Source organism: Rhinopithecus bieti, unplaced genomic scaffold (genome assembly GCF_001698545.2).
Source record: "Rhinopithecus bieti isolate Rb0 unplaced genomic scaffold, ASM169854v2 scaffold_26425, whole genome shotgun sequence".
Classification (NCBI taxonomy): Eukaryota; Metazoa; Chordata; class Mammalia; order Primates; family Cercopithecidae; genus Rhinopithecus; species Rhinopithecus bieti.
In genome coordinates this window covers 149,227-168,213 of record NW_016811900.1, presented here as the reverse complement: position 1 = coordinate 168,213, position 18,987 = coordinate 149,227, and the positions used below count along the sequence as shown (strand labels likewise).

The window sequence follows — 18,987 nt, the reverse complement described above, 5'->3', positions numbered from 1 at the left end:
TTGTAATTCATGCTTTGAATTATTTATCTGTCATTTCTGAGTTTCCACTTTGGTCACAAATTATTGCTGGAGAGTTACTGTGATCCTTCAGTGGTGTCATGACATTCAGATTTTTCACAATAACAGAATTTTTGTGCTGGTTCCTTCTCATCTGGAGATAATGGCACCATAATTTTGTGATTATTTTGTACAGACTGGATTTTTTCTTTTCTTTCTTTCTCTATAATATTATTGATATGGTTTTTTTTTTTTCCTTTCCCTTTCCCTTCTCCCCAGTCCCTCTGTGTTGTGACTGCAGAGGATGCTGGGTAGGATCTTTTGTCTTTGCTTCTATAGCCCTATGCATTTCTATCAGCAGCTTTTATATGGGGCTGTTCAGTTTGACCCAGAGCCAGTGGATGGCACTTATGGGTAAGAACCTACTGCAGCCAACGTGGCTGGATATATACTTGATCCTTATTTATGGGGGGATGCTCTCTGTTGCCTTAGGCAATGGGCTGATCTGTGGAGTCCACAGTGTTCTGAGTTCCATTCTCAGTCCTGGGGGACAGGAGGCAAGATGGTCATCCCCTGATGGCAGGCAACAAGCACCAGCACTGGAGAATCCAGTGGAAAACCACCAAGCACCCAGAGGTGTGCCTAAGCATGAAACTGGGAAACATCCGCAGCCTATGCAGAGGAAGTGGAGGCAGCCTAAACTCCTAATCCAGGAGCGTAAGTACTCCAGATCCCTGGAGATTTGCCAGGGCATGGAGGAAAGAGGACCCTGCTACACCAGAGTTTTTGTGTAGAAAGGGTGAGGCAGCTTAGACTGCCATTCCAGGTGAACTGGTGCTCCAAATGCCTGGAGATCTGCCTGGGTGTGGAGCACAGAAGGCCTAGCTGCACCATGGTCTCTGCACAGGAGAGAGTGAGTGACTCAGGATGCTGAATCAGGTGAGCAGGTGCTCTAACTGCCTGGAGATCTGCCTGGATGTGAAGCAGAAAGGGCCCCTCCTGCACCTGGATGTCTGCAAAGGAAGGGTGGGGCAACTGAGGCTGCCAATCCAGGTGAAGTGAGCGGGTGCTTTGAATGCCTGGAGATCTGCCTGGGCATGGAGTGAAGAGGGCTCCGCTATACCAGGATCTCTGGACAGAGCGGGTGGAGCAGTTCAGGATGCAGAACCAGGCAAGCGGGTGCTCCAATCTGCCTGGGTGTAGAATAAAGACGGCTCCCTGCACAATTTTTGCAAACTTTTTTTTACAAGTCTCAAAATTAATACTACTACTTTTGACTTCACGGTATTTTTGCCTTACACATATCTTTCTTGATAAGGAATATTTCATTTTCTAAACTTAAGAAACATGAACAAACAGGTATAACACCACACTCCTGAAAATCCTAAGATTACCTAAATTAGCACATAATCAAAATTTCCAACTATGTATTTAGAATGATCCTTCAGAGAATTGTTCTCTTCTATATCTTCTAATTACTTAAGTTACAATGTCCTAATCTGGTTGGGTGCAGTGGTTCATGCCTGTAATCCCAACACTTTGTATGTCCGAGGCCAGAGGATCACTTAAGCCTAGGAGTTTAAAACCAGCCTGGGCAACACAAGAAAATTCTGTTTCTACAAAAGAATTTTTTAAAAAATAGCCAGACATGATGGCATATGCTTGTAGTGCCAGCTACTCAGGTGGCTAAGGCAAGAGGACTGTTTGAGCCCAGGAGGTTGAGAATGCAATGAGCCGTTATCAGGCCACTGTACTCCAGCCTGGGCAACAGGGCGAAATGCTGTCTCAGAAAAAAAAAAAAAAAGTCCTATCTTCTATAAAGATTTTAAACAGAGGTAACAGGGCCGGTATCGAAAATTATTTTGCAACATCATCTGGTAGAGTTATAAAGTTAAAACAAAGTTTGTGACTTCTGTGGTTGTTGCACAGATAGCATTAATTTATCTGCAACTACATGTCACTAACTCTGTCCTTAATCAATAAGGGAGAGGAAGGAGGTCAATCAGAAACACATGAGGACAAGCTTTTTAAGAATCCAAATCTGTGCCCTGACTGACAGAGAACAATGGAGAGAAAGAAGAAAAGGAGGAGAGAGTTGTTTCTCTATAGAAAATATATGCAGCATGATGCCAAATCAGACAGAAAGAAAAAGAAAAGTTTGCCTTTTTTTAAGAGACTTCTGAAAGATGGAGTAAAAGCTTAATTTAAAAAGACCCCAAGAATGGCCAATACATTTGGTATTGCCAAATCAATACTCCTATTCCCAACACTAAATCTCTATGAGAAATTAATCACATAATTCACCTGGAAATGAATTCTCATTAGACGGTTCCAACTCCTTTGAAAGAAAGAGAAAACAATGTTGTGGGGAGGAGTGTTAAACAGAAAAATAAATTGAACAGTCTGAAAAACTGTTTACTAGCAGGGTATACCAATTCCAATGAGTTTTATACACTTGCCAAAAGAAAAAAAAAAAAGATACCCTGAGGGAGGAAAATCTATTGTATATTAAATAAGAATTAAATAAAATGCTATTTAGTAATAAGAGGGCTGATACACTGCACATGTGAAATATTCCAAAAATAATGAACTTACTTGCTTTTCCCTTTGTATACTGTAGCATAAGATCCTTCCCCTAGTTTTTCCAGCTTTTCATATGAGTCAGCTTTTCCAAATTTGGGACTTGTTGGCTAAAAATGAAGCACAGGGTAAGCAAAACAGATTATATCAAATTAATTAACAACAAATACCATGATTTTGCTGAGAATGTACAGATTCTCTGTCACTTTTTAAATAACTGTTTTTTCTGGCGTACATATTTATTTTTCAAAACAACATAATAAACAGGGTACAAAACTCAAAAAATGCAAATAAACACAATGTAGAATGAAATTATTCCCATAATCTAACCAGGGAACCACTGTTAATATTTTGATATCTGCTCTTCCAGTGCTATCTGTAAGCTGATGATTGCTTTCTTACATAAATGAAATTGCACTATATCTACTGTTTTTTAACCTGACCCTCCCTTTTTTTATTCAATAAATTGTGAATACTTTACATATTATTACACAATCTTCTAAATTATGAGCTGGCAAACTGTGGCCCATGGGTCAAATCCAGCCCACTACCTGTTTTTGTATATCCCATAAGTTTAGAATAGTTTTACTTTTTTAATGGTTGAAGGAAACAAAGCAAAACAAGAATAACATTTCACGATATGTGAAAATAATATGAAAATTAAATTTTAGTGTTCATAAAGTTTTACTGAAACATGGTCATGGTCATTCACTTGTATATTTTTTCATGATTTTCAAACTACAACAGAGCTGTAGTTCCAATACGGATCACATGGCTGACAAAGCTGAAAATATTTACTGTATCCCGTTGTAAATCATGATGGTATAATATTCAGCCAGATAAAGGTACTCCTCTGATACCTTTTAGTGATAATTCAAACAGATAATCAGAAGATGTTATCACTCAGCTATCACTAATACAAAATGGAACTCTCTTACATACACATAAATCAATCCTTAAGGCATAGCTGCCACCAAATAACTCTTCCTTAAGACAGGTCACATCCCAACAGGACCAAAAAAATGCTAAGAGGGAGTGACCTCATCACTCTTATTGTGCTCAACTCCCACTCCAACTTTAACTATGGAGCAAGAAAAGTGGAGTGTTGTCCTCCGTGGTGGAGAAGCATTCACCTTCTATTTCAATAAGAAATGATCTATTATTATACTGTTGCTATTAAATAAAAGGGTAATACCAAAGCATATTAGAAAATGATAATTACACAAGGAATGAAAAATATCTTATTAAAGAGATTTATTCCAATATAAATATATATACACACATATACATAATTCATAAAAGGTGGCTAATATTTGTAGTACTTCATAAATAACCAACTTCAGAAGTTTAGAACTTGTATTCTTGAAGTTGGGCTTGAACACTACTTTTGAGTATACTCCTGTACCACTTACCAAAAAACACACATGTGGGCAACGATTCTAACTCCTACTATTTATTAGGATTTTATGTGGCCAGTTGAATACACGTTTCTTACTTCCTTCCCACCCAAAATACCCCATCATGACTGAAAAGTTATTTTTCAAAAATAATAAATCAGAATTAGAAACAGAAAACAAAAAAGAGTGCCAATATCTAATCAGAAATCTTGAAGAATTCTGAAAGAAGGTAATCAGAATCAAAACTTCAGGGAAAAGCCTGACCATGTAGGAGAAGACTATTAAAGAAAAGAAGCAGGAACCTCTAAGTGAACATGAGACCAATCAACACATAAACAGTTGAGACTGCAGTGTCCTCCCAAGCAAGCTGCAGAGGCATCTGCTCAGGAGACGGCTTAGAGTGTGGTATCTGAGCAGAGCAAGGACTCAAGTAGCCAATACCCAGAGAAAAAGCAATGTCTCCCCATCCCCCAAGCTGTAATCCCTTTCACACAGTCAGCAGAGACAATTTACAGAAAATAAAATAAGCTGACAGTGATTCTCAAGTACAAATATGAGTATACAACCAAAAATCACAAATCATTTTAGGAAAATCAACATCCTAAAAGAGAAGAATAAAATTCAGTGGGCAGATAAGCTAAAAGCTTGGAAGGCAAGTTGACATTGCAAGTAAGGATAACTTTAAATAGGCCAGGCACGGTGGCTTACACCTGTAATCCCAGCATTTTGGGAGGCAGAGGCAGGCGGATCATGAGGTCAGGAGATCGAGACCATCATGCCCAACATGGTGAAAACCCATCTCTACTAAAAGTACAAAAATTGGCTGGGCGTGGTGGTGCACATCTGTAGTCCCAGCTACTGGGGAGGCTGAGGCAGGAGAATTGCTTGAACCCCAGAGGCTAAAAAAGTAATAAGCTGAATGGCTGAACAGAATTCTCCCAGAAAACTTAAGGGAGAGGTTGCATCTAAATAGAAAATTTAGTCAGCAAATGTATTGTCACAGATTGTAATAGCTGCAAAAAGACAGTTAAGCAATATTTTCAAAATTAAAAGGAAAAATAATTTTGCATAATTAATACTACGCTCAAGGCAGTCCCTCAAGTGAAACATGGAAACACAACAATTTTACTACTCACAGAAAAAAATCTAGATATAAAATTATCTCAATGTAAGATGTAGCTGGAGTGATGGGGGGACAAGGCAAGGAACAGTAGGAAAGAAGAAATAAAACCACACTGAGCTTTCTTGAATAAATCAGAATATATTGCAGATACAGATTGAAACCCCAAATGCATACCTTTTAGAATGTTTCTTAACCTTTAAAAGGTAATCAGTAAATTGATATAAATAAGGTGTACAAATCCCAAACAAATTGGGGAGGGAGGAATGGGAAAAAAATGCAATGAAAGAGAAAGAGGGTAAGGAGTGAGAGGTTAGAGGAGAAGGCATATTCAGTAAGAAAGCATGCAAAGTAAAATTTTATAAAATAAGAATAAAGTTAAGTCAAAACATATCAATGATTACAATAAACATAAATGAATCAACTTCCCCTATTAAAGGAAAAGCTCTCCGATTAAAAAAATAAAAAAAAAAATATAGCAATATGCTATTAAGAAGAGATTTAAAAGAGTAAATCTGAAAATAAAGGAGTAAGGGAAAATATAGCTCAATAAGCATTTTTAAAAATAATACCAATAGTAGTATTGATAGCAGACAAGACAGAATTTACAAAACAATAAATAGATTAAATTAGTATCTCCCATAAAAAATGAATGTTAAAAATCCACCAAGAAGTCTAATAAACTAGTAAACTAGTAAAGGCCAAATAACATAATTTTGAAATGTATCAAACAATTGTTAGTAGCAATAAAGCAAGAATCTGTTGGTGATAATGAAAGACAAGCATACACTACTAATCGACAGAGCAAGCAAGTAACTAATAATTAAGGAATCTATGGGGCTCAAATATTAGAAACAACGGCTTAATTAATATACATATTCATATATTTATATTCTTTCAAGCACACATTTAAAATTCACCAAAAAATGATCATAGATTAAGTCACAAAGATAATCTCAATATTGAAAACTGCAAAAACATTTCAAGTTGCTTTTTCTGAACACAATGCAATTAAATTAGAAATTAAGACTATAGGCCGGGCGCGGTGGCTCAAGCCTGTAATCCCAGCACTTTGGGAGGCTGAGACGGGCGGATCACGAGGTCAGGAGATCGAGACCATCCTGGCTAACACTGTGAAACCCCGTCTCTACTAAAAAAATACAAAAAACTAGCCGGGCGAGGTGGCGGGCACCTGTAGTCCCAGCTACTCGGGAGGCTGAGGCAGGAGAATGGTGTAAACCCGGGAGGCGGAGCTTGCAGTGAGCTGAGATCTGGCCACTGCACTCCAGCCCGGGCGACAGAGCGAGACTCCGTCTCAAAAAAAAAAAAAAAAAAGAAATTAAGACTATAATTAACAAAATCGTACTGTATTTGGGATTCCTGCTAAATGAGTAGATTTTAGCTGTTCTTGCCACAACAAAAAAAAATGGGTAACTATATGAGATGATAGACATGTTAATTTGCTTCACTACAGTAATCATTTCACTATCTATATGTATCCCATAACACCACGCTATATAGGTTAGAATCCCTAATCCAAAAACCTTAAAATCAAAATGTTCCAAAATCTGAAACTTTTGAACACCGCACAATGCCACAAGTGGAAAATTCCACACCTGACCTCATGTGACAGGTGCACAAAATTATTTAAAATATTGTATAAAATTACATTCAGACTATGCATATAAGCTATATATGAAACATAAGTGAATTTCATGTTTAGACTTGGAGTCCCCTTCCTAAGATATCTCATGTATATTCCAGAATCCAAAAAAATCTTAAAGCCAAAATACCTCTGTACCAAGCATTTCAGATAGGGGATACTCAATCTGTGTATCTTAAATATATACAACAAATGCTATCTTGTTGAAATAAAAAAATTAAAGCTGAATAGTTTAACAATATGGGTTTAAAAAAATCAAAACTTAAAATTCATAAATATGTGACAATGAGAGCATGACCATTTAAGACCTATGGCATGCAGCCAAATCAACACATAAAAGAAAATTTAAATATATGCATATAATAGAAAACAATAAAGCAGTATGATTTAGACTTTTAATGGCAGCTAGAAAAGCAACAAAGAACAGAGTAGGAAGAGATTATTAAAGACAATGAAAGATATTTGTAAAATACAAGACAAAAGTATTATAAACATGATTAATAAAACCAAATGCTATTTGTAAAGACCATTAAAACAGATAATTATCTGGAAAGTCTCATTAAAAAGAGAACTAAACACTGGAAATACAAAGAGAACATAACTCAGTTTAAGAACGAATGTTTTTGTTGTCGTTAATTAACCTGGAATACTATAAACAGCTTTATACCAAAATATTCAAAATTTAGTACATACTTTCTAGAAAAAATTAATCACCCAAATTGACCTCAGCAAAATACAAAAACTAAGACACAATAAACAGAATAAATTTACAGAATTAATCTTAAAATAGAATCTTCTAAGGGCAACTTCTACTAAAATTTAAGAAACAGATATACTAAGTTGTATGAAGCAGATAGCATAAAAATATAAAATGCTTCTAACTAGCAAAACCCTATTACCAAAATTAACTAACTAATTAAACAAAAGGCCAAGTATCACAAACACAGGAGCAAAAATTCTAAGAAAATTTTTAAAAATTAATTTCTGCAAATATGCTACAAGAATAATATACCAGGGCCAAATGAGATTTATCTCATGAATTCAAAATGATTCAACCTCAAAAAATTTACTAATATATTTCACTACATAAGAGAAAATCCTGAAATATAATTTTAAAATTCAGTATACTGTGTATCCGAAATAAAATAATTATGTAATCTAGCAACAAAGGAAAGGTTCCAAATTCAATATTATTTTTATAGAAACCTGTAACAAACCTCATATTAAATGGTGAAATATTTGATCCATTACTTTTAAATGCAAGAACAAGACAGGAAACCACCCAACTTCCACTATTGGGCAGTTATTAATGAGTATTTGTGCTTTAGATACTAATCTCTTCCATAAAATAGGAACCTATTATGTTAATCCTTACAATAACAAATATATCTCTAAATATGTCCAAACGTTAGGGGCTTAAAATTAAGGCCACAGAGATTGTAGAAAACAGGCACATAATAAAATTTTCTACTATCCAATTCACCTGTAAATAGAGTAAAGGCTCAATGGTTGAAGTCAACCCACTACACATAAACTTCCATGAGTTTGTTTCCTTATTCTGTGTAATGAAAAAGAACCTAATTTATGTATGGAACTAAACAGATTTTTGCAAAATCTAAAGTCAGATCTTTCCAGGTGTATATAGCACAAGGTTGCCTAAAGCTGTGTAGACTGAGGAGGTATTATCAGGCAACTACTGTTACTCATCATAATGCCAATAAAAAGAGAAGAAACAAGTTCATCTTTGAGAGTCCCAACTATTAATCCAGCCTATCTCTAGACAGTGGCACCTCAGTGGAGGAATGACTGTGGCAAATGCTGAGAGAACTGCTGGAAAATTAGTAAGTGCTGCAAGAAAGCTTCCAGGGTCAAGTACTCAATCTGTACTGCTGGACACAACAGTAACCCATTTCCTGACCAAGCATTCAATGTGGGGTCAATTCCTCCTCAAGCTCCATGATTACTAATTTTATAATGAAATATAGATCAAAAATAGAATTCCTGCCTTCACAAAATCAGAGCTCCTAGAGCTACATAACACTGTAGGCATCATTTACTCTAATATAAATGTATAAAAATGAAAACTTCCCAGAAACACCGATTTGCCCAAGACCATACACTGAATTTCAATTAAATATTTTTCCTTAAAGTAAAGCCATCTAAGTAATCTGCCCCCTTTTAGCATTCAGTATGCGAAAACAAAACTAGCAGCACAAATTTTGCTAGCACTCAGTATGAGAAAACAAAACTAGCAACACAAATTAACAGTGTTTAAAGAAAAAATCCTAACCAAATAACAAGGGTTTATTTTATACATATGTATGGATTGCTAGAGGTGTCATAACAAAACACCACATACTTGGTGGCTTCAACAACAAAAATTTATTTTTTCACAGTTTTGGAAGCTAGAAGTCCAAGATCAAGGTTTTGGCAGGGTTTGTTTCTCCTGAGTCCTCTCTCCTTGGCTTGCAGATGGCCACCTTCTCATGTGTCCTCACATGGCCTTCCCTCTGGCTGACGGGATGCCTGGTGTCTCTACACTTCTTGCAACGACATCAGTCATATTATATTAGGGTCATACCCAATGACCAAAATTTAATTTAGTCACCGCTTTTAAAACCTTACCTTCAAATACAGTTACATTTTCAGGTACTGGGGGCTGGGACATCAACATAGGAATTTTAAGGGAACAGCATTCAGTCCATAACACACACACACACACACACACACACACTCTCTCTCTCTCTCTCTCTCTCTCTCTCTCTCTCCATATATATATGTGTATATATAGATATATATAAAATATATGCAGACAGCATAAAATATAGATATATATATGTGTGTATATATATATATGAAGGACAAAGATATTTCAAAAAATAATATAGAAAGGAATGGAGGGAGGAGAAGAAGGGAGGGGAGGGTATAAGATTTTTTTTAGGAATTTAACTCGGTTCCATGTAATTTAAACTATGATTACAATGATGAGCTCTTTAAGCATTATATTCCCTTAGGACCACCTATTTTTTTCTTCAAGAAATTTGTAAGATACAAACCATGTGTTGAGTTAAATCAAGTAAAATTTAATGGAAAATTACATTCAAAGTCGCCTGACTAGTCCTGTGTGGGTTATGTTCTCATGCATTTTTCATCACCAGGAAACAGCTTGTGAATGTCACACTTTACCATCACCCTCCTGAGCCTAAGTTTTAAATAGAAATTTAAAAACCTATATTAAACTTCAGTATAAAATGATCTTCAATGGGGAAAATATTGTGTTCACAGTTCCACTCTAAATTATTTAAAATCAGAATGAGAGGTCTGTGTGTTTGCTTTTGTGCTCCTTTAAGAATGAATCCAATCTAAGTTAAAAATGTAGCAGCGGAAAATTACCTTTTTATTCTTATTAGGAGATAAACTGCTAATGACTACTTAAAGTAAGTATAAGACACAGTCACCACTTGGCAAGAGAATAGGAAGACAAAATTTTCTCTTTCTGGAAAGGCACAAATAATTTTCTAGAAATGATATATTCACTCTACATAGATAGCTTTGTATAAAAGAGTTAATGTAATTGTTTTTAAGACAGATCATATTAAACTTACTACTTGAAAAAACTACTGAAGAAATTAGAAAACAAAATTTTTTTAATGAAAATCATTCATTCACAAGAAAGATTTAGTAAAGGAAGATGCTAGTGGTACAAAGCAGTCTATCTAATTAATCGGATTTGGATGCATTAACTGCTGTGGTTGTATTCTATATTCTGTTAACACTACAATGGCAAAAAATTAATATTTTCCCATATTTTGTGGTAAAACAATCAACATTATTTGCCCTGTGAAACTGATAGGTAGACATTGTGGAAATATTCTGTAACTTACAAATCAATCATGCTGACTCCATAGGAAGAATCAAAGGCATGTAATTCCTATCTAAAACTTTTCCTAGTCTACAAAAGAATAGGCCTATGGAATAGGATGCATCCAAGAGACAGTCTCCGCTTTGACAGTTAGAGTCTTATAAAGTGAGTCCCCTATATTAAGTATGCAGAAATGGTCTAATCTATAATTACTATATATATAAATAAGGAATCCAAATGCCAAATCTTTAAAGAGGTCAATAATAAAATTCTTCCTATCAAATAAGTAAAAAAAAGAACAATTCAGAAGGAGAGATTTTTATAATTAAAGTTGAGGCCTGTGTCTTTTTTTCCTTGCAACTTTATTAAATCATCACATTTAAATAAAGATGCTGGATCAAACCAAGGTATAGTCAATCTTAAACATTATCTTTGGCTTTTTGATGTCAGATATGTGGATGGATGAGAAACAGCTTTATGGGACAACTATTCTCTGCTTATCATTTCCCTACTTAGAGTGTAGCCTTGAGATACCACTTTAGAGACGTGGAAATACAAGGCTAATCAGCAATTTCTAACAGACACTAACTGCACACAGATGTGAAATTTAATGAGATGATGTCAATACTTTTTTTAAAAAAATGAATAAAAGTATAGAGAACCGTCAATTATCTGGGCTAGCGGAGGGGAACATTGACATGGATAATGAAAAGTGTACACAATGTTCCGGCTGAACAATGTTTGCCACTCTGCCATAAAGGTGTTCTTAACCCTTGACAGCTCTAGTTCATTGTCTGTGTAATAATAATAACAACAACTAGCTAACATCAAGTAATTACGTACCAGGCCTTAAGCTAATCATTTTATATGCATTACATAAACTTAATCTCTATAATACCACCATAAGGTTGGTTCTATTACTATCCCCATTTGAACATGAATAATTTACAGACTGAAAAAATAAACTCACTCATCTAAAATCTTAACAGTTACTGGCAGAACTGGAATTCAAACCAAGATGATCAGAATTGAAAACGATTTTCTTTGTTACTATTATACTGGTGTAATATTCCCACAGAGCCCTAACTCTTACCCGCACAGAGGAAATACTAAACATGCTTCAGTCTGTCTTCTATTGAAACCCCACTCGCAGAGGCAAGCATGGGTGTCTGAACTGCATTTTTATAAACTTCATGAGAATACCTCAGTGTTCACTGTAATGATACCATGATATCCAGTAAGAATGTCCATAGCTTCATACTGACTTCATTGAAAATTAATTTTAACCCTCACACATAACTCCTTGCTTAAGATTGCTGAGTACCCCCTGAATTGAGGAAAACCATAATGGAGAATCACTTCTCCAGTACATTACACTGTAACTGTGAGAGTGGATATGAGGGTGAGAGAGGAAGGATTTAATCAGAACCACGTGGCCCCATTAAATAAGGATTTAAAGTCAAACCTGACTGGGCTAATTTTTATTTTGCCTTTGATCTCCAGAACAAGCTTTATCACCCAGCATTGACAGCCCTATCATAGTCACACTAAGGTAATGCATCATTGATAGGTAACTTGGGTTATAAAATAGATCTAGGTGCTGCACAGAGGTACGGATCCAAACACCACACATGGTAACAACCTGTCAATGGGGTTTGGTTCTAATCTGGGAATTTTCCACTCCCCAGAAGAGGAAGTAATGCCAAGATGAGACACCCGCCACACCCCAAGAACAAGTATCTAAAAACTGAAGTGAAACTCTCATTTGCAGGTTTGCACCCTCCTCCCACATCTCCCAGATTAGGCCTGCCTATCATGGGATATAGATTTTTATGGTGATGAAAAGAGGTAAATTTGGAGCAATTTGTGGAATGTAGAGAGGACCTTAACCTAAATACGAGTTTCTGAAAATATGCCCTCTTTAAGATCAGCTTATGACAGCACAACTCAATGAAATCCCTTCTAAATTGGTCCAGCAAGACAGGAAATCTCCCGTAGTACTCCCAAGAATTGCAGCTACTGAGGAGCACAGCTGGGTTAGGGGAGGTGGCAGGAATAGGGGAGGGAAGGTTTGTCATATCAATGACAGTATTAAACACTACACAGGGACTAGTCCTAGGAAAAGTGGACACTCAATATATGTCTGAAACAAATTTTAAAACCCTGTCAAACACCCTCTTAAAATATACCACTATAAATAAAATCACATTCTTTATATTTTGCATGAATTTTAAAGTGCCACTATCCGAAGAAAAAAAAAACAATCAGCCAGTTACATTAGCATGATGGCCACTGAGGTCAAGGCATTCTTGGTTCCTTGATTTCCGTCAAGGCTTCTAATATATAATGGCCTGTATGTGAAGAGCATATAGATGTATACAGTTGGGAAGGCATGGTATTTTAAAATAGTTTCTAACACAGTATTTCCAAAAAACAATGCTTTCCTCATTAAAACAGTAGCTGTAATGCCATACTTTTATCACGTTCTCCTTCCTTTTCAGCTCTACTCTTGGAGCTTATAAAAGATAACTAATATTTTTTTTAAAATAATGATAAAAGCATGACATAAATCATGGTGACTCTTAAGGAAAGAGGGTCTTCCTTTGATGCTTATCAGCCATTGTTACATCCTCTAAGCATTGTAAAAAGTAACACCTGTGTCTATAAGGCTCCCTTGCTTTCCCATGCTTCCCATGGGTATTAACCAATCAATCCTTTACACTGCTGCAGGGGATGGAAAATGGCGTTATGCAAAAAGTGTTACTGTCTCCATTTTCTGCCCAATTCAGAATCTGGTGAAAATTAACTTTTCCACCAAAACAAACAAACAAACAAACAAAAACATAATAAAGTATCCCTTCTTATCACAACAGGGCAGAGAACAAATAGGCAGCAGACAGGATTGGCTGGCAAGATGGCCAAATAGGAACAGCTCCCATCTGCAGTTCCCAGCGAGATTGACACAGAAGGCAAGTGATTTTGGCATTTCCAACTTAGGTACCCGGTTCATCTCACTGGGACTGGTTGGACAGGTGGTGCAGCCCACAGAGGGCTAGCCAAACCTGGGTAGGAAATCCCTCGCCCAGGAAGCGCAATGGGTCGAGGGATTTCCCTCCCCCAGCCAAGGGAAGCCATGAGAGACTGTACCAGGAGGAACAGCGCACTCTGGCCCAGATACTGTTATTTTACCACAGTGTTCGCAACCGAAAGACCAGGAGATTCCCTCCGGTGCCTAGGCCACCAGGGCCCTGGGTTTCAAGCACAAAACTGGGCAGCCGTTTGGGCAGACACTGAGCTAGCAGCAGCAGTTTATTTTTCATACCCCAGTGGCACCTGGAATCCCAGGGAGACAGAACTGTTCACTCCCTTGGAAAGGGGACTGAAGCCAGGAAGCCAAGTGGTCTGGCTGGGCAGGTCTCACCTCCATGGTGCCCAGCAAGCTAAGATCCACTGGCTTGAAATTCTCACTGACAGCTTAGTAGTCTCAAGTTGACCTGGGAAGCTTAAGCTAGGTGAGGGGAGGGGCATTGCCTTTGCTGAGGCTTGAGTAGGTGGTTTTACCCTCACAGTGTAAACAAAGCTGCCAGGAAGGTGAAATGGGCAGAGCCCACTGCAGTTCAGTAAGGCCAGGCCGAAGGCCACTGTGGCCAGACTCCTCTAGATTCCTCCTCTCTGGGCAGGGCATCTCTGAAAGAAAGGCAGCTGCCCCAAGTCAGGGACTTAGAGATAAAACCCCCATCTCCCTGGGAGAGAGCAACCAGGGAATGGGGTGGCAGTGGGCACAGCTTCAGCAGACTTAAACATCCCTGCCTGACAGCTCTAAAGAGAGCAGTGGATCTCCCAGCATGGTGTTCAAGCTCTGATAAGGGACAGACTGCCTCCTCAAGTGGGTCCCTGAACCCCGTGTAATCCTGACTAGGAGACACTTCTCAGTGGGGGCCAATAGACACTCATACAGGATAACTGTGGCTGGCATCTGGTGGGTGCCTCTCTGGGATGAAGCTTCCAGAGGAAGGAACAGGCAGCAATCTTTGCTGTTGTGCAGCCTCGGCTGGTGATACCCAGGAAACAGGGTCTAGATTGGACCTCCAGCAAATTCCAGCAGACCTGAAGCAGAGGCATCTGACTGTTAGAAGGAAAACCAACAGAGATAGGAATAGCATCAACATCAACAAAAAGGATGTCCACTCAGAGACCCCACCCAAAGGTCACCAACATCAAAGACCAAAGGTAGATAAATCCACAAAGATGGGGAGAAACCAGCACAAAAAAAAAAGCTTAAAATTACAAAAACCAGGCCGGGCGCGGTGGCTCAAGCCTGTAATCCCTGCACTTTGGGAGGCCGAGACGGGTGGATCACAAGGTCAGGAGATCGAGACCATCCTGACAAACACGGTGAAACCCCGTCTCTACTAAAAATACAAAAACCAGAACACCTCTTCTCCTCCAAAGGATCACAACTCCTCACCAGCAAGGGAACAAAACCAGATGGAGAATGAGTCTGATGAACTGACACAAGTAGGCTTCAGACAATGGGTAATAACAAACTTCTCTGAGCTAAAGGAGCATGTTCTAACCCAATGCAATGAAGCTAAAAACCTTGAAAAAAGGTTAGACAAATTGCTAACTAGAATAACCAGTTTAGAGAAGAATATAAATGACCTGATGGAGCTGAAAAACACAGCATGAGAACTTCGTGAAGCATACACAAGTATCAATAGCTCAATCAATCAAGGGAAGAAAGGATATCAGAGATTAAAGATCAACTCAATGAAATAAAGCAAGAAGATAAGACTGGAGAAAAAAGAGTGAAAAGAAACAAACAAAGCCTCCAAGAAATATGGGACTATGAGAAAAGACAAAATCTACATTTGATTATTGTACCTGAAAGTGACGGGGAGAATGGAACCAAGTTGGAAAACACTCTTCAGGATATCATCCAGGAGAACTTCCCCAACCTAGCAAGGCAGGACAACATTCAAATTCAGGAAATACAGAGAACACCACAAAGATATTCCTCAAGAGCAACCCCAAGACACATAATCATCAGATTCTCCAAGGTTGAAATGAACGAAAAAATGTAAGGGTTGAAATGAATGAAAAAATGTAAGGGCAGCCAGAGAAAAGGGTTGGGTTACCCACAAAGGGAAGCCCATCAGACTAACAGCAGATCTCTCGGCAGAAACCCTACAAGCCAGAAGAGAGGGGGCACCAGTATTCAACATTCTTAAAGGAAAGTATTTTACACAGAATTTCATATCCAGCCAAACTAAGATTCATAAGGGAAGGAGAAATAAAATTCTTTACAGACAAGCAAATGCTGAGAGACACTGTCACCACCAGGCCTGCCTTACAAGAGCTCCTAAAGGAAGCACTAAACATGGAAAGGAACAAGCAGGACCAGCCACTGCAAAAACATACCAAATTGTAAAGACCATCAACACTATGAAGAAACTGCATCAACTAACGGGCAAAATAACCAGCTAGCATCATAATGACAGGATAGAATTCACACCTAACAATATTAACCTTAAATATAAACAGGCCAAATGTCCCAATGAAAAGACACAGACTGGCAAATTGGATAAAGAGTCAAGACCCATCAGTGTGCTATATTAAGGAGACCCATCTCACATGCAAAGACACACATACACTCAAAATAAAGGGATGGAGGAATATTTACCAACCAAACAGAAAGCAAGAAAAGCAAGGGTTGCAATCAATAAAACAGACTTTAAACCAACAAAGATAAAAAGAGACAAAGAAGGACACTACTAACGGTAAAGGGATCAATGCAACAAGAAGAGTTAACTATCCTAAACATATATGCACCCAATACAGGAGCACACTGATTCATAAAGCGAGTTCTTAGAGACCTACAAAGACTTAGACTCCCAAACAATAATAGTTGGAAACTTTAACACCCCACTGTCAATATTAGATCAATTAGACAGAAAATTAACAAAAATATCAAGGACTTGAACTCAGCTCTGGACCAACCAGAACTAACAGACATCTACAGAACTCTCTCCACCTCAAATCAACAGAGTATACATTCTTCTCAGCACCACATCACACTTACACATAACTGGAAGTAAAACACTCCTCAGCAAATGCAAAAGAATGGAAATCATAACAGTCTCTCAGACCACAGTGCAATCAAATTAGAACTCAGGATTAAGAAACTCACTCAAAACCACATAAGTACATGGAAACGGAACAACCTGCTCCTCAAAGACTACTGGGTAAATAAGGAAATTAAGGCAGAAATAAAGATGTTCTTTGAAGCCAATGAAAACAAAGACACAACATACCAGAATCTCTGGGACACATTTAAAGCAGTGTGTAGAGGGAAATTTATAGCACTACATGCCCACAAGAGAAAGCAGGAAAGATCTAAAATTGACACCCTGACATCACAATTAAAAGAACTAGAGAAGCAAGAGCAAACAAATTCAAAATCTAGCAGAAGACAAGAAATAATTAAGATGAGAGCAGAACTGAAGGAGATAGAGACAGAAAAAACTCTTCAAAACATCAATGAATCCAGGAGCTGGTTTTTTGAAAGATCAACAAAATAGGCCACTAGTCAGATTAATAAAGAAGAAAAGAGAGAAGAATCAAATAGATGCAATAAAAAATTATTAAGGGGATGTCACCACCAATCCCACAGAATACAAACTACCATCAGAAAATACTATAAATATCTCTACACAAATAAACTAAAAACTCTAGAAGAAATAGATAAATTCCTGGACACATACACTCTCCTAGAACTAAACTAGGAAGAAGTCGAATCCCTGAATAGACCAATAACAAGTTCCGAAATTGAAACAATAATTAATAGCCTACCAACCAAAAAAAGTCCAGGACCAGAAGGATTCACAGCCAAATTCTACCAGAGGTACAAAGAGGAGCTGGTAGCATTCCTTCTGAAACAATTCCAAACAACAGAAAAAGGGAGAGTCCTCTCTAATTCATTTTATGAGGCCAGCATCATCCTGATACCAAAACCTGGCAGAGACACAACAAAAAAAGAAAATTTCAGGCCAATATCCCTGATGAACATTGATGCAAAATCCTCAATAAAATACTGGCAAACCAAATCCAGCAGCACATCAAAAAGCTTATCCATCACAATCAAGTCGGCTTCATCCCTGGAATGCAAGGCTAGTTCAACTTATGGAAATCAATAAATGTAATTTATCACATAAACAGCACCAAGGACAAAAACCACATTATCTCAAAAGATGCAGAAAAGACCTTTGACAAAATTCAACAGCCTTTCATGCTAAAAGGCTAGTTCAACTTATGGAAATCAATAAATGTAATTTATCACATAAACAGCACCAAGGACAAAAACCACATTATCTCAAAAGATGCAGAAAAGACCTTTGACAAAATTCAACAGCCTTTCATGCTAAAAAGTCTCAAGAAACTAGGTATTGATGGGACGTATCTCAAAATAATAAGAGCTATTTATGACAAACCCACAACCAATATCATACTGAATAAGCAAAAACTGGAAGCATTCCCTTTGAAAACCAGCATAAGACAAGGATGCCCTCTCTCACCACTCCTATGCAACATAGTAAGTGGAAGTTCTGGCCAGGGCCATCAGGGAAGAGAAAGAAATAAGGGATATTCAATTAGGAAAAGAGGAAGTCAAATTGTCTCTGTTTGCAGATGACATGATTGTTTATCTAGAAAACACCATCATCTCCACCCAAAATCTCCTTAAGCTGATATGCAACTTCAGCAAAGTCTCAGGATACAAAACCAATCTGCAAAACCACAAGCATTCCTATACACCAATAACAGACAAACAGGGAGCCAAATCATGAGTGAATTCCCATTCACAATTGCTACTAAGAGAATAAAATACCTAGGAATACAACTTACAAGGGATATGAAGGACAGCTTCAAGGAGAACTACAAACCACTCCTGAACGAAATAAGAGGACACAAACAAATGAAAAAACGTTCCACGGTCATGGATACGAAGAATCAATATTGTGAAAATGGCCATACTGCCTAAAGTAATTTATAGATTCAGTGCTATCTCCATCAAGCTACCAATGACTTTCTTCACAGAACTGGAAAAAACTACTTTAAAGTTCATATGGAGCCTGCATAGCCAAGACAATCCTAAGCAAAAAGAACAAAGCTGGAGGCATCACACTACCTGACTTCAGACTATACTACAAGGCTACAGTAACCAAAACAGCATGGTACTGGTACCAAAACATATATATAGACCAATGAACAGAACAGAGACCTGAGAAATAACCACACATCTACAACCATCTGATCTCTGACAAACCTGACAAAAACAAGAAATGGGAAAAGGTTTCCCTATTTAAAAAAT

At 37.6% G+C, this 18,987-nt stretch overlaps 1 protein-coding gene across 4 annotated transcripts in view; it reads right to left on the bottom strand.

Annotated features, from left to right (window-relative positions):
* CDK14 (cyclin dependent kinase 14) overlaps positions 1–18,987 on the bottom strand; it is a 606,959-nt gene that overhangs the window by 452,388 nt on the left and 135,584 nt on the right. For all 4 annotated transcript variants that reach the window (XM_017895344.1, XM_017895345.1, XM_017895347.1 and 1 more), the window contains one exon: positions 2,593–2,687. In XM_017895344.1, the coding sequence (XP_017750833.1) occupies positions 2,593–2,687 (95 nt within the window). The remainder of the gene's footprint in view (positions 1–2,592; positions 2,688–18,987) is intronic.